Source organism: Limanda limanda, chromosome 4 (genome assembly GCF_963576545.1).
Source record: "Limanda limanda chromosome 4, fLimLim1.1, whole genome shotgun sequence".
NCBI lineage: Eukaryota > Metazoa > Chordata > Actinopteri > Pleuronectiformes > Pleuronectidae > Limanda > Limanda limanda.
The window spans coordinates 11499702-11515991 of NC_083639.1; the positions used below are offsets into that span (position 1 = coordinate 11499702).

General features: G+C 40.4%; 2 protein-coding genes across 3 annotated transcripts; one reads left to right on the top strand and one right to left on the bottom strand.

The window, feature by feature from the left end:
- The first annotated feature begins 387 nt into the window (after window positions 1-387).
- On the top strand, window positions 388-6765 carry avil (advillin). 2 transcript variants are annotated; one of them, XM_061069978.1, is made up of 19 exons: window positions 388-447; window positions 631-705; window positions 878-1074; window positions 1140-1248; window positions 1338-1448; window positions 2219-2424; window positions 2537-2615; window positions 2817-2915; window positions 3000-3153; window positions 3276-3376; window positions 3702-3839; window positions 3991-4149; window positions 4251-4430; window positions 4705-4853; window positions 4971-5115; window positions 5250-5438; window positions 5516-5584; window positions 5750-5860; window positions 6652-6765. In XM_061069978.1, the coding sequence occupies exons 1-19, from the start codon at window positions 388-390 to the stop codon at window positions 6763-6765; spliced, it is 2445 nt and encodes an 814-aa protein (XP_060925961.1). The 2 variants fall into 2 exon arrangements, with proteins under 2 accessions (XP_060925961.1, XP_060925962.1); XM_061069979.1 differs by having other exon boundaries at window positions 5753-5860.
- A 664-nt stretch (window positions 6766-7429) lies between these two features.
- si:ch1073-456m8.1 (uncharacterized) lies at window positions 7430-14742 on the bottom strand. The gene is made up of 6 exons (XM_061069289.1): window positions 14516-14742; window positions 13809-13883; window positions 11638-11673; window positions 11254-11415; window positions 11045-11128; window positions 7430-10496 (listed from the first exon to the last, which is right to left on the bottom strand). The coding sequence occupies exons 1-6, from the start codon at window positions 14612-14614 to the stop codon at window positions 9945-9947; spliced, it is 1008 nt and encodes a 335-aa protein (XP_060925272.1). The 5' UTR covers window positions 14615-14742; the 3' UTR covers window positions 7430-9944.
- Window positions 14743-16290: the final 1548 nt, after the last annotated feature.

Genomic DNA, 16290 nt, shown 5'->3' on the forward strand with positions numbered 1-16290 from the left:
GAGGGGAAGAGGCTTGAGGGCCTTTTGTTATCAGACAGCGCATCAACTAGTGGAAGATCAGATCAACTCGGAAGATCCTCTCCAAACCCGAGAATACCAGGTATGTAATATTTCATAGTGTTAGAAAATATGAGATTTAGTTGCCTCTATGTGGGGGTTTCCAGATTATCAACAAAAAAAAAGGAAAATTAATTTCTAGACTAGATAATACAAAGGATAAGTGGTATGAATAATGGATGGATTAAAACTTTGTGCTGCTCTGTGGTTCGACATTAGGAGACTATATAATGGTGCAGAAATTGTATTATTATTGTATTGCACTTCTGATTTTCTCTTCCAACAGCAAAAGGGATCAAGCTCCACCGACACTGAATTCTTCCGAGCAACATGGAGTACACATTCAGAGCAGTAACTCACAGCTCTGGGGTTATTATCTGGAGAGTTGAGGTAATGTGACCTCAGATGCTACAATAATGACTGTGGACTGAAATTTTGCCAAATGATCGGTTTGATTTGATGATTTAAAAATAGAAACTCTTACTCGACCAGTAAAAAGTGAGCAATGGTGGAACAACTCCTGTTATTACATCTGAGATGCAGATTTTGTTTTTTCTTCACTCTGTGCAACAGAAATTGGAGCTGGTTCAAGTCCCAGAGAAATCCCATGGGAGCTTTTATGATGGTGACTGCTACGTGCTTTTGTCTGTAAGTCTGAGAAGTGACTAATGAATCTGTGCAGTTTTCAGTGCCGGGGCAGCTTGTTTGTCGAGTACAGGCCACTGTTGTATTTGTAGACACAATTATTATATTATATCAGATAGCATCCTCATGTATACACCAGCACAGACCCACTGTTTCTCCTCTCTGGTTTGTCCAGACACAGAAGGTGGGCAGCTCTCTGTCTTATGATATCCACTACTGGATTGGCTCAGCGTCCACTCAGGATGAACAGGGTGCAGCCGCTGTTTACACCATACAGCTTGATGAATTCTTGGGCTGCACTCCGATACAGCATCGGGAGGTCCAGAACCACGAGTCTGATACCTTCAGGGGATACTTCAAGCACGGAATAATGTGAGTGTTGCTGCAGCAGGCCAGTGTTTAATAAATTGTTAATATAATGATCTTGTCTTGTTTAGCCAAAAGAAAGGTGGCGTTGCATCAGGTATGAGGCACACTGAAACCAACTCCTACGATGTGAAGAGGCTGCTTCATGTCAAAGGGAAGAAGAGAGTGATTGCCAGGGAGGTGAGTCATGCTTCACAGTGGTTATGTAATGTTTATGGTGCACAGGAAGCTGTGTACAAAATGGTGCCATATGCTTGAATTTGTTTCAGGTGGAGATGAGCTGGAAGAGCTTCAACCTTGGAGATGTCTTTTTGTTGGACATTGGAAAAACCATTGTTCAGTGGAATGGCCCAAGGTGTAACAAACAGGAAAAGCTTAAAGTAAGAGTTTTGTGTGACTGTGTAGGGGCCTCTGTATTTTGTTGGGTGCAACATTTTATTTGTGTTTGTTTTAGTTTACCTTACTTCTGTGTTGCATTAGTGCTCCGGAAAATAACAACTCACAGAGCAACTGACTGTCTCTATAGACACAGCCTTCTCCTGCATGTATACTGTAGTTGGACCTTGAAATAAATATGACTGTGAGTTGTGTGTTTTCGGGGCTGATCACAGCATCTAAATCATCCTCTTTAAACCTGTATAGAAAGTGGTGGGACTGGGAGTGCTCAGATTAAGTTAATTTCCTTGTTCCTGCAAAAAGCCTGGAGCATCTGAATGGTTCATTGTCTCCCACAGTTCACAAACCTAATAATAGAAATACAGTGAGGCGTGTTGTTGTGGTAACCTTTTAGTTAGATTTCACGTTGCATCAAGGTTAGGGTGAGGGTTAGGGTTATAATAATACACGATTTCTGACAAACCAACATGGAAAGTCTGGGATGAAAAGCAAGTAACACTACTTTAATTCGTAAAAATGTGTGCATATGGAAAGTTACTATATCAATCAAAGACATGCAGACTGGAGTTAGATAAACTGGAGACTCTAAATTGACCATAAGTGTGAAGGTGAGATTGAATGGCTGTTGGTCCCCACCACCCTCAAAAGGAAAAAGCATGTGGACGGATGGACGTCATCAATATGTCATCTAAAGTTTATATCCTGAGATTTCTGAGATTGTGTATTCTCTCTTTGTCGAACCTCTGCTTCTCAGGGGATGTTGTTAGCCAAAGACATCCGGGACAGAGAGAGAGGAGGTCGGGCGGAGATCAGAGTGATCGAGGGCGATGCAGAAAGCAACTCTCCTCAGAACATGGAGGTCCTGAATAATGTTCTGGGAGAAAGAACAACCGGGCTGAAAGACGGACCAACTGATGAAGTTGCGGACCAGGAGCAGAAGGCCAAACTCACTCTTTACCTGTGAGCTGCCCCCCCGGCCTGTATTATCCATGTCTCTACAGGCATTATTTAGAGCGAGAGTGAGAATTTATCCATATTCAGTTTCAGTTTTACATGATTTAATTTGTTTCAGTGTGTCAGATGCTGATGGCCAGATGAAGGTCACAGAAGTTGCCACCAGACCACTGGTTCAGGATCTTCTCAACCATGATGTGAGCTGCTGCAATATTGATTAAAAAAAGATAGATCCGGTCGCCACTATAAAACTATGGTGTCAATCAAGTCTGACATCTCACTATTTCCCATGCATTATAGAGTTTGAAGTATTGATACTGCTGTTCACACAGGGAATACATATACAAAGATACATATATTACTGATGTTTTGGATACCTAATGTAATGGTCATTTTAGGACTGCTACCTCCTGGACCAGGGAGGGACCAAGATCTTTGTATGGAAGGGGAAGAAAGCAAACAAAGCTGAAAGACAGGCTGCGATGGCCAGAGCTTTGGTGAGTGACACCACATACCACCACCTTGGGTTTGAATGATCTAACATGACATGTTTCTATGTTGCATTTGACTGGCTGCTACAGGAGTTCATCAAGGTCAAAAAGTACCCCAACACTACAAATGTGGAGACAGTGAATGACGGAGCAGAGTCGGCTCTCTTCAAGCAGCTGTTCCAGAAGTGGACAGTCAAAGACCAGACTCAGGGTCTGGGCAAAGTACACACGAAAGGGAAAGTGGGTAAGTGCCTATGTGTTTCGTTAATCCACAAAAATACAACAAGCAAGAAAGAGGAAGCACATTTGTCAACTTCTTTGGTTGTTGATTCATGATTTATTGTTTTCTGATCATATCTGCTGCAGCCAACATCACACAGGAGAAATTTGATGCTTCTCTGATGCATGTGATGCCGGAAATTGCAGCACAGGCCCGAATGGTGGACGATGGCACGGGTCAAGTTGAGGTATCTGTGACTATATACTCTGAATTTCACCTTAAAAATGAAAATGCACTCATTAACTACTCACCTATGGAGGGGTGGGTGAAGTAAAACACTTTAGGAGTTTCAGGGGTAGTCAGCGTTGCAGCCAAATCCGATACAATTAAAGTAACAAGTGATACATTTTTTGTTGCAAAATAACAACAGAAAGAAAAACATCACATGCCTTCATACTGCTCCGTTGGTGTCGGTGACGCCCAACATTGAAATTTGACTCATTTACACCGTGCACAGTGATGTTTTCTGCAATTTGTGTTTCAGACTTAATTTAGCTTTGTTATGTTCTCAGGTTTGGAGGATTGAGAATCTGGAGCTCGTACCTGTGGAGCCTAAAGGATACGGATACTTCTATGGAGGAGACTGCTACCTGATCCTCTACACCTACCTGGTTAACAACAAGCAGTGTTACCTTCTCTACATCTGGCAGGTGAGGTCGTGCTGTAACAAACCGTGTTTAACATAATAAAAAAAATAAAAAAATAAAAAAATAAAAAAAGTTGAATGGGGAGTTGCTCCTCCCCATTCCCTTCTTTGGATTTGTCTGATGGTCAAATGAACTATTCTGACTCGTATATTAGGGACGTCATGCAACACAGGATGAAATAGCAGCCTCAGCATTTCAGGCTGTGGATTTGGATCAGAAATATGGTGACGAGCCAGTCCAAGTGAGATTAACCATGGGCAAAGAACCAAGACACTTTATGGCTATGTTCAAGGGTAAAATGGTCATCTTTGAGGTAGGACTATTGACTGCCATTATACAAAATTCTATAGATGTAATATATAATTTCTATGGTGTCTTTTTTACCACAGTAAAGAATATGTTCTTTTCTTGAAGGGAGGCACATCTAGAAAAGGAACCTCTGATCCAGAGCCTCCGGTCCGACTGTTCCAGGTCCACGGCTCTGACCCATCCAACACTAAAACCATTGAGGTTCCAGCCCTGGCCTCATCTCTCAACTCCAATGATGTGTTTCTACTGAAGAGCCAATCAGGAATGTTTCTTTGGTGTGGGAAGGTAAGGAGGAAGGAGTTTAAATAAGAGAGAGAATCACAACCACAGGGTGATGATACAATATAATACTTTTGGAATATTCATTTTGTAATACTACTGTAACATAAAATTAAAATCAGACATACTGTTATTTGATTGGCCATATATAGTAAGTTTTTACCCTTTCAAAGCTTCTTTGAGCGAAACACTAAACCTCTAAACATTTTCTCAGTATTTTGATATAAATGGACTTTCAGCACTGTTATTATTTTTGAAAAGGTGTAATTTGTGTTACCAGGGCTCTAGTGGAGACGAGAGGGCCATGGCAAAGGAGGTCAACACTGTGATTGGACAGAACAGCTCAGAGGAGATTGTCGCAGAGGGCCAGGAGCCCATTGAATTCTGGGAAATCCTTGGAGGCAAATCTCCATATGCTAATGAAAAGAGGTGATGAAAAATGTCTAATACCCTAAATTTCGATGTTACGAAGAGGAAAGTCATTAGTTTTCCACTGTTCTGCAAGTTATGTGTTGTTGTTGTTGTTGTTGTTGTTGTTGTGTGCAGGCTCCAGCAGACGGTTCTAGACCACCAGCCACGTCTGTTCGAATGCTCCAACAAAACAGGCCGCTTCATCGTGTCTGAACTGACTCAGTTCACACAGGATGACCTCAATGACGATGATATCATGTTACTGGACACATGGGACCAGGTATGAGGTGACACTGTCTGTGACAATTACAAAGTCTGAAACTTTTTAACCTGCTGTACAGTGAAAAAAAACTCTGAACCTGATCTCTTCGTTCTGTAGATATTTATTTTCCTATAACTCTGCTCGCTCTTCAGGTGTTTCTCTGGATCGGTAAAGAGGCAAACGCGGTTGAGCGCAAAGAAGCCGTGGTCACAAGCCAAGAGTACCTGCACACCCACCCAGGCAACAGAGATCCAGACACCCCCATCGTCTCGGTCAAGCAAGGGTTCGAGCCGCCCACCTTCACTGGGTGGTTCACAGCCTGGGATCCCTCCAAATGGAGCGTGAGTGTTTTGCTGAAGTGCTAGAACATTTCAATTAATGAGTAAAACACTCACACTAAAAAATGTCTTTCTTTTAGGGAGGAAAAAGCTACGAGGAGTTGAAGAAAGAGTTGGGAGATGAAGTGTCACCCGTTCTTGTAACAATTGTATGTAGAATCTTTTTCATTTCTCATGTTTTTAATTTTCTCAACATTGAATATGTATTGGATTTATGACAAAATGCATGTGTCTAGATTTTGTGTTCTTATATGTCATAACAGATGAATGAAGTTATGTAAACTAGCAATGTTCTTTAAATGGGATTTTTCCAGGAGCAGAACTGTGTTGAAAGTGAAAAAAACTTTGAGTGCTTTCCATTGGACTCTCTGCTCAACAAGCTCCCTAACGAGCTGCCTGAAGGTGTGGACCCAACCAAGAAAGAGGTGTGTGTATGTGTGTGTGTACATGAACAGATATCTTTGAGAATACAATTTTAGACCTCAACCATACAGTGTGAGAATATTTATGGAAAGTGAGAATATTGTTGGAAAGACCTCACCACCTTAATCTCTTTCAATTGGCTTTGAGGGGTAAGACTTGCTTTTAGGGTAGGAGCAAGAGTTAACAATTGATTTGTGATGGGTTGGATTAGAGGACAGGCAAGGCATCATGTCATTTAGTCTCCTCACCAAGATAGAAGTTCAAGGTTTGTGCCAGTGTAGGAGAAAAGTTCATTTTGGGGTCAGTGGTGAAGGTTGGGGAAGGGTTATGAGAGTATGGGTTCTCCTCTTAACTTATGTAAATGTATGTAAAGTCCTAGACGGGGATCTATTATGATAACATACAAGCTCTGGAAGCCATGTTTGTGCACTTTCTCCCTGGAACAGTTAAATGTGCATGATTTAACTATATAGCAGACACTGATTTACAAAAAGATGGAAGACATGTTTTTTCTGTTGTGCATTTGATAACCATCTGACATTCTGACTAAAAAAGGAAAAATAAATAGAATATCCTCTTAATATCACCTTTATTGATCCCATGTGGAAATAATCTGTTTATAGTGTTTAAGTTAGTATCATTATCTACCAAGTTTGATTCAGTTCTAATTATCCTCGAGCTGCGGTTACTTTGTTGTGTTGTAAAGTGTTACCATGACGCTTTGCAACAGCTGAAGACACAATCTGCTCTGGTTGTTATTGAATCTGACTGTGTTTTATTGACTGCTTTTCAGAAACACCTCTCGGACTCGGACTTCAGCAGCGTGTTTGGGATCAGCAAAGACGACTTTGCACAGCTGCCGCAGTGGAAACAGCTAGGGATGAAGAAAGAAACAGGAATGTTTTGATATTTTATTGTTTTTTTAGATTTAAAGCCAGCAAGAGGTCTCGCCTGTCTGTCCCCCTCCCCTTATTGACTTTCCACTGAAGCCAGTCTGTAATCTTAATTAAATATTACTGTATCTTACTGTATCTTACTAAAGCTCTTGTAATAACATCATTTGAAATCTCAGTCTGACAATGTAAAAAAACTGTAATGCCTATTATCACGGGTGTGGGCATTAACCATTAAAAGCATTTTTTTTTTTTAATTAAGCAAAGAAATGAATATTTGTGCAACTTTCTTTAACTTTGAAATACCAAAATGTTAACAGCACAGATTTCTCCTGTAAGTTCGGATCTACTTTGCCATCTGTTGGTCAAATAATGATACAGCATGTCACTTTTGTTTCTACAAACTGTTAAGTATCTACAGCTGTTCCTCTACAGGTTTCACAGGAATGGATTACAAATCATCTTGTCCTATAATTTGTATTTTTTCCCCCATTTAAAACAATTTTAATAAACAAGTACATTAAACAATTGTGAGCAAATAAATCTTCATTGTGCAGGAAAATCTAAAGAAAATTCCAAATGGGATTTTATGAATATATTATGAAAAAATACATATAAAGACCTTTTATATAAAGATAGATAGTGAGAGAGAGAGAGCACATCAATAGAGCACACACCTTCATTATTAACTCCTTTATTTTGATATGTCTGGAATGTTATATCAGGTAATTTACTGTCACACGTGAACGTTCAATTCAAAGCGGAGGAGCAGTAAATAATATTTAGACCCATAAAACACAAACTACAGCGAGAGCTGATGTGTAACATTGTCTTATGAAAATAAACACAAAAACAATTTGATTAATTTATTGAATATGAAAACAATTACTAATATGAGCTCAAACTACACTCCCAGTATCAAAGGTAAAGGTTTCCCCTCATGATTTAGCAGTATGGATTCAGAGTGGTGTACATTTTCGGCATCATTAAAAAAATCAAACCCTTTGACCTGATAGGAAACAGACGTGTATTGTTTACATCACCATAAATAACCAGCACAGCACACGTGAATTACAGTAACAGTCACCTTCCATCAGCTCATGTTGAGCCAGTCATCTGAGCTGCTTGTTAGAGATCCACCTTAAAAACAGAGAAATAATACAAAACATGCCTCATTCTATCAAAATATAAATGAAAAATCCCTTTAAAACACATTTTTCTTCAGTGAACTGCAATTAAAGTATCATTCAATACATGTCTGTTAAAGAACTGCATGCAAAAGTACTATTTAAAGGTAGTTCAATCCGTTCATGTGCTGTGTAGAAACAATGAAGTTGCCCATGCAAACTATCACAAATGAGGTGAGAGGGTCTAATGTTGTTTCAAGAATAAAAAAAGAAACGTAACATTGTAGAAAAACGTACAAATTTTTGATTAAATACAAAGTGTGTTCAGCAATTTAAGACATCGAAAGAGACTAATTTCAGCAAGTTTCACTGCAATGTGCAAACGTACAGGAGGCATGCAGGCGAAGGGAGGACAGCCTGCGGCAGCTTGGCTGCTCTTCTCTCGCTGACGTGCGCGGCGATAAAGGGAATGTTGTTCGTAATGTTGTCTGACAAATCTATGACACATTACAAGAACTTTAGAAAGTGCAAATGCAGCAAAATCAGTTCTCTACAAAACTTGAACTAAGTAGGGGGTAAACTAAAGGGTGAACTAAACATATCGTACTTATGGACTCAACTTTATTGAGTATCAGTATCTGATCTGAGGTTTTAAAGGCTAATGTTATTCATGAAGAAAACTTCTACAGTGTGTCCTACAAATGGAGACAGTCCAAATATCTTGACCTGACAAAGATTTTAATTTAAGGTTATTATACCGCGTTGCTGTTTTCAAACATGTACTAAACTCTGGACATTCCCAAGAAAAATGTCTGGATAAAATCAGAATGAGCCCATGTGAGCAGACAGCAGGAAAATGTGCAGAAAAATCAAGCGGGCACGTTGATGACGGTTATGACACGTGCAGACGCAAAACTTAAAGAAAAAAAAATAAAGCTGAAATAGAGGTGCCATACATCAATCACGTCAAATTGGACTGACAATGTCAATGTGCTGAAAACAAAAACATGTGATTTCCCAGTGGAATATAAAAGTTACGTCCTGCCTCCCTTAGCTTTACTCTGTCGCCAGAGGAATGTTCCTAATGTTGTGAACTGCTCTGACCCAAACAATCTCTTGCCGTGTTCCAAACATGTCAAAGGCAAACTCCGGACATGTTCCCCAGGTTCATGTCTGAAAATGGCTTACGTGAGATTTGGCTCATCCCATTTTGAAATTAAGCTGTAACAAGCTGCGAGTGTCTAAATGATCGAACTGTCTCTAAAGTCGTGTGTTTCTAAATGTGCAGTTATGATTGGAGTCATAACAGCATCAGTCCCTGTCCACACACTTACATAGTTCACTGTATTTTGTCTACAGGTAAATCCTGATTTGTCTCGGCAGCTGTTCGTGTACAAACACACATTCTTAAAAGATTCCCTAAAAGATAAATGGTCGAAGCAGCATGGAGCATTTTCCATGTTTAGAAAAAAATATTTTGTTTAAATTAAGAGACATTAAAAAGAAATCAGTGGCAAAAAGAATTAAGCACTCATGGGTGGAGTTCTATTAAACCACCTCAATCCTGAGTTTCTTTGTTGAGAATTCAAAACTGAATTTTACTTTTCTACTACAGTGTTTTACGACTGGAGCTGATTAATTTCAGTAATAATTTATCTGTAAATTATTTTCTTGATCAACAAGTTTTCAAATAGATCTATGAAATGTCAAAAATAATGAGCCTGAACAATGTCTTCAAATTGATTGTCATCCCACAAGTAGTCCATTTCCCAAAGAAACCATAAAGCAGCGAATCCTCACATTTGAGAAATCTTAAAACCAGTGAACGTTTTGGCATGTTTGCTTGAAAAAGTACTGAAACCAGGTTAGTTTTCTTCAATCAAATAGTTGATTTATCATTGGATGGGTAATTACGGCAACTCTAGCTGTTGCAATTGGTCTCAAAGTTGTCTAAGAACATGAAGACCGATTTGGATAAAATGCGAATCAACAAGCTTTTGAATTTCACCAATAGATCAATAAGAATCATTGTCCTTTTCCCCAGTCATTGATACGAACAGGTAAAGTTAAGACAAAATGCAGCCGTCAGGGTCTTTGGGGTCTTGAGTCTCACCGTTGCTGACCTGACCGTTGTTAGTTGGACTTTTCTCTTTATTCTCTGAATCATCAGGCAGGTCCACACAGTCGCCATCGCCTGGAAAGATCCTGTCCTGCTCTGGAGTCTCGGCGGACGCATCCTCATAGGCACTTAAGTTGTCTGAGTCGTTTGTGTCTGTTGACGGATCTTGGCCATTGTCGTTGCCGTAAGGCCTCGAGAGGACACCGTCTTCAGAGAGCGGGTTGTCCAAAGCAAGAGAGGGTATGTGGGCAAGAGGCTTGTTGACCATCTTCCGTATCTTCGTCATGAAGCTTCCTTCCTCCTCTGCTCCATCGCCCTGCTCCACCTCCTCAGACGCTCCGCCGGTGCTGTGAGGTTCACACGGGGAAAAGTCTACTTCCTCTCTGCACGAGTCTTGAGTCTGCTCGTTGGCCTCATGGTTTTTCATTTGGCGTTCGTGTCTCGTTGCCTCATCTTCAGTTCCATATGTGTTCTCTTGAGCAGGTGCTTTCATTTGTTCCTGCACAGAGAAGTGTAATTGATCGTTAGATAAAAACATATACTTGCTTTTAAAAATGTATTTCATGCGTAATAATACCAATTGTAATGACTGAATATGTGAGCATATTGCTAAAAACAACCTTTTAGCACTGAAGAACTTTTTTTTATTAACTCAAAAAGAACTAATTGTGGAAGTTGTGTTTTCCTAGCTTTCCTCACCCTTTTTTTTTTTTACTGTTATGACTGTCAAACTAGATAATGTCTTTGTCATCCATTTTCTATGTATTTTTTTTCAACCCGTGTATAGCCATACAATGGTAGAAATCCTCACTTCCACACAGGGTTCGTAGCATACAGCTCTTAAAATATGTCACATGGGAAGTTATACTTTGTAAATGAACAGGTATTGGATAAGTTCTGTTTTGCCTGATACATTAAGTCCATGTATTGTTATCAGTTAAGTGAAAATGCTATCAGGACAGCTCTAATCTTTATAAATACATGTAAACACCTTTTACCATTACAATGTAATGTTATGTAATATTCTAATTTCACTTGTCACATTACCTCTTTTAATTTCTCCACCTCTTGCATGAGAGAGCTGACCATGCTCTCCAGCTTCCTCTTGGCCGCCCTCTCTTGTTGCAACTCCTACAAATGCAGAGAGACACAGTCGCATCACAAGAGGACCAATATTATCCAATACTAAATGTCCATATATGGCTGAAGTATTTAAAGTGAAGATCTGTGTCATTGATGATGAGGCCCTGACGTACAGAACTAGCCTGTCCAGCTTCCCTCTGGGTCTCAGCCAGCAGCTCTTCCACACCCTCCAGCGTGTCCTGCAGAATGTCCACCTGGAACAACAGAGCCTCTCGCTCGAACTCCAGCCCACGCAGCTCCTGCACCACCTCGTCATAGCTGGCCTGCAGATCCAGCTACGACACAAACACAGTGGAAAATCAGTGTGGGCAATTTTAGAGGTATGCGTTCTGTCAGTGGGAGGGCAAGTGTTTAGTGGGCTCTCTGAGGTGGGAGGCCTCTTCTGGAAACATGACAATCCAATACTTTCCCTGACAGAACTGTGATTACATAGCAATAACCATCATCATATGTATAATAACTACAGCATAACAAGGATAACAGTGAGAAATAGTCACCATTTCTGGGAGTCCCATGAAGAGATCCTGCTCAGTCTGTTGAAAGGGGGAACAAAACATAATAAAAGAAAAATCCAAATAGATGTATCTATTTATTTGGATTCATTTAAATGAACAAACAATGATGTGGGAGGCTTTAGGTGACTCTTTCACTCATCATCCTCGCATGCATACAAAATAAAAATAACAAACAGATATGTAAAGTGTTAGTTGAAAATCCAGCCAGTCTAAATGACCATGTAGTTGATTCACATTTTTTAGGCTTTCATTAGTGAAACCAACAAGAAAGGATCAGTTTGTCTAAAAGCCATTAATTGTAATGTGCATGTATAAGTTGTGATTCGATACTTTATTCAACAGGCGAATTTTGATTTCTGTTACTAAGATGCTCATTTAACACTGATGATATCATAGACAACAGCTTATTTACAAATGTTGACATGTCAGAGTAAGAAAAACATGTGTAGATAATTAAATGAATAGCGGCTGAACAACGTTTAACTGCTATCACTTCAGGGAATTTCAACTACATATATACTTATATATAAATATTCAAGGTGCAAACATTTTACCTATAACTGTTACCCCATCGCTAGTATTTATGGTAGAAAACTTCATCTGGTCGACCGTTGCTTTATAATACATGTTCATGTGCTTGACCCTCTGGTGTCATTGAATCTGACACAAGGTTTGGCAAACAGAAGCAGCTATAAAAACCTGTGACCATATCTAAATACTTTACACCATGTTTGATAACAACTCTGGGAGTATCAGATTTAGTGTGAAAGAAATGCGTGGTTAGGAAATCACACCTGAAACAGGAAGGACGCTCGGAGAGTGCAGAACTCTGAAAGGCTAATGCTCTATTTCATCATGTTGAAGAAAGTAGCAGAGATAATTAGGTCACAACGCCAGCTACTGTATATGACAGCCAGTATATGACACTGGCTGATTAAGACTTTTTCCCCAGTTAACTTGTCTTGCATAAGACTCTTGTCTTTTCACAGTATTTAACCTTAGATGTGTTAAATTAGAGAAAAATAGCCTTAGTAGGTTGTCCTACACACTTGATGGGGTAAGAGTAGTTTTCAGTTGGTTTCAATCTGCCATGTCATCTCTAGAAAGCACTGAATCCTACACACTGGTCTTAAAAGTAAAAGTTCAAAAGTATTATCATCTAAATGTACCTGCATCATCAAAAGTGTTTGTTTTGCAGAGCAACTCCCGAGTCTGATATATAAATGTGTAAGACATTATGAGAGGTTACAATAGATTTGTTGATGTGTTATAGAAGTGTTTGACTATTGTAGTTGGTCAAGGTGGAGCTGTTTATTTCTGTTGTTCACAACGTAGGTGTGACTGAGATCACAACATAAATCTGAGTCATGAGATGTTTGATGATGCTAGTCAAATACATAAACAAATGTATTATGAATAGTACACCCATTATGAATAGTATTTTCCTGTTTCCATAGTTGCATAGTAAGGGAACTGCCATCTATGAATGTGTACAATTGGGCGAGTTCTTTGAATCTGAGGGGACTGTTGTGCCTTGGCAGATGTATGTTCTCTACTGAGTGCCATTCTAGTTGATCCACCACTGGAGGGATGCGATCCAGGTCTGGGAAGAGCCTCTTCAATTTGGGTCTGGATCCAAGAATGTTCGCTCACTTTTTTTTAAACTGCGAGATAGGGTTTTTTTTTTTTTAATTTTGTTGATCTCTCAGAAAATTATAAATTAATCTTGAGAACAAACAACAGGCATTGTTATGGGACCGAAATTACTGAGTGTGTGTGATTTTAGTGCAGATTCGTATAAAAACCTGTATCTACTGAATCTAAATGTGGTTTCATAAGGGAAATGTTGGGCAGTGGCTGAGGAATGTGCACTACTGAGTGACATTCTAGTTTTGTATTATTTCTGCCACGATAATCATTAACAGATTAAAACAGATATTGAGACAGACGAGTAGAAGTAGCTGTTAAGTACACTGAAGTGGAAACACTCCCGGAAAGTACAAGTTCAACTTTAAAGTACATATTCGAGGTGGAGAACATGAACTGGAGATAATCAGGGTTGATAAGGTTAGATAAAGAGAGAGTTCACTTGTGTGCAAACCCTGCTCTCTCAATGTTCCAGTCCACTCCTGCTGGAGATGTGAGGCTCCTACCTGGCTGTCGGTTCCCCTCTTCAGGGTGCCTGCCCGGCTGTCACTTCGTGTCACACGCCTGGAAGAAGTCTCCGTCTGAGGAGGGAGGACACACACACACACACACACACACACACATCTCCATGACTACAGAGGACATTACATTGACTTATATTGATTTCCCAGGGACTTACTCAAACCTTAACCACAACGACTGCTTGCCTTACCCCGTAATCTAAACCAGAGAACATATCTTCCTTTGGGAAATTTATCATTGTCGTTATGGGGACTTACATATTTAGGTTCCTACAACATGAGTCATAGACCACACCTACCTTCACCCACACAAACACCTGTGATAAGAGTCTCCAGCTCATGTTGCCAGAACCAAACAAAGCAAAAACACGAGATGTTAGCTTGTTTACACTTCCTTATTGGCGTGCTAACAAAGACATTAGCCTGTGTACACTTCCTTGTTGACGTGCTAACACAGCTGTTAGCCTGTCAACAAGGAAGTGGAGTGGAGAAGACGCAGGTCAGAACAAAAACAAAGCTCGACTTCAGTCGTCCGTCGGTAGACATGACGTCCGAGCTTCACGTCTCGTTCCCTGGCTTCACTCTTCTAACGTGACTATGTTTACATGCACTAAAGCTGGAGGGTAAGCAGTGGTAGCATTAGCATTAGCTCAGGACCAAGCCCACTGGCTCGCAGTGATTTCTCCGCTCACCTCCGTGATTATGCTGCGGAGCGACTCGTCCTCGCTCAGCCCCCGAGAAAAGGTCCTCTTCTTCGGGGAGCCGCCGGTGTCCAGCGTGGCCGAGAGCATCTTGTTCCCTTTATATTCAGCCTCTCGTTTATGTAAGAGACCCCTCCGTGCTCTCTGGGCGATGTGACGCGCTGTTTGATTCCTACGCAGCAGGGTTTAACATTAGAGAGCTCACACAGAGTCTACGCCCAGGCCCTGGTCTACGGGAGCCGCGGAGGACCAGACCGCCCTCACCCCGCCCACTCCCTGAGAAGAGCCAGAGATCAGAGAGGAGTGCCGGGCAGCGCCTGTTTGTTCAGGCAGACAACATGGCGCACGTCAGGTCACATGTGCTGAAATTGATCCATGACAACAAGGCCTGCAGGTGAGGCTGATGGTTCAAGAAAAAAAAGTACATTTACTCAAGTACTCATCTGATCTACTTGTATTTTACTTGAGTATTTCCATCTCCACTACATTTGAAAGCAATTATGAAACTTTGTAATTCACTACATTCATCTTACAGCTTTTAGTTAATATGCAGATTCACCTAGCAGTAGTGACAGATTGGTTGAGGCATAAAACCGCAAGGTGGTAATTCCAGTTATTCTGTTATCAATTATAATGTGAAACACTTGACACTTATGAATTAGTCAAATATTGGTATAACACTTGTGGATAAACCAATGGTTGTGTGCAGCCTGCACTTTATTTCCATAGTTTTGTAATGTAGGTCATTGAATTTCAGCCCTACTTTGATGGCCCGACTGACCTCCTAGGATGAAAGGGGGGGGGGGGGGGGCAAACTAAACAGTAAACACCTTTAGAGTTTTTGACAACTGAAGGCTACCACAGGTTCTCTTTCATGTTTGGAAGGGGAGGGTGAGGTGAGGGGTGTTCAGCTGCAACATGCAACTTCACCACAAGATGTCAATGAATTCTACACACTGAACCTTTAAGTGTTTTTTATGGAGAGAAAAACAAAAGCCTATCAATCCATTGAGCAGAGCTTTGAATGTGTGGTCACACTCCTGAACCAGAAAAGCCGCCATAACAAATACAACAAATTCTGTTTATTCTTTTTTTTTCTGTTGTATTTTTAGTCTTGTGAGACTTGGAGTGAGATTCCCTCTGAAGTCTGAGGAGACTTGGGTTGTGACATGAGTGAGAGACAGAGTTGGAGAGATGAGTTTGGAGCTTAGGCTACTGAATTTTTTTACCATTATCACACATGCTGCATATGCCACTATATACTGTATACTGTATTATGTATATTACATTATATCTGTGAAGGAGAATAATGCCTGTCTACTGTAATTCCACAGATACCCCCTTGTCTCTCTAAGCAGTACCCAAGGTCAGGTTATAGATAAAGGGCTAACCAGCAGTGCATTGTAGTGTTGAGTTAAGGGACTTTCATATCTAACTCAGATGTGCCCAGACAAAGAGGCACCAACTTTAACTCTTTAGTGTATTTCACCAGTGGAAAGACTTAAGGACACAATGTGATTTAGTTATGCATACTTTAGGCTTAACTATCCAATAGGATTCAAATACCTACATGTAACATAGAGAGTGACAACAATTCTAAACATTCATGGATGTGCTGTCAGAATGGGTGGCTTAAGTAGAGAAAGATATACTGTTTGGGGATGCTGTGGGTGACATCTTCAGACTTGGGGGTGACAATTGCTAATGGTGCTCTGTTGACATTTGTCGTTGCATGTTCGTTTATCCTAAATATGCGAAGAGCCGGC

Excerpts from the sequence above, each read along its gene's own strand:
- avil (XM_061069978.1), top strand. The coding sequence starts at position 388 with ATGGAGTACACATTCAGAGCAGTAACTCACAGCTCTGGGGTTATTATC. Across the intron at positions 448-630 it reads TTATTATCTGGAGAGTTGAG|AAATTGGAGCTGGTTCAAGT; the intron begins GTAATGTGACCT and ends TCTGTGCAACAG. Across the intron at positions 2,425-2,536 it reads GCCAAACTCACTCTTTACCT|TGTGTCAGATGCTGATGGCC; the intron begins GTGAGCTGCCCC and ends AATTTGTTTCAG.
- si:ch1073-456m8.1 (XM_061069289.1), bottom strand. The coding sequence starts at position 14,614 with ATGCTCTCGGCCACGCTGGACACCGGCGGCTCCCCGAAGAAGAGGACC. Across the intron at positions 13,884-14,515 it reads TCCGCAGCATAATCACGGAG|ACGGAGACTTCTTCCAGGCG; the intron begins GTGAGCGGAGAA and ends CTCCCTCCTCAG. Across the intron at positions 11,416-11,637 it reads TCATGGGACTCCCAGAAATG|CTGGATCTGCAGGCCAGCTA; the intron begins GTGACTATTTCT and ends TTTGTGTCGTAG.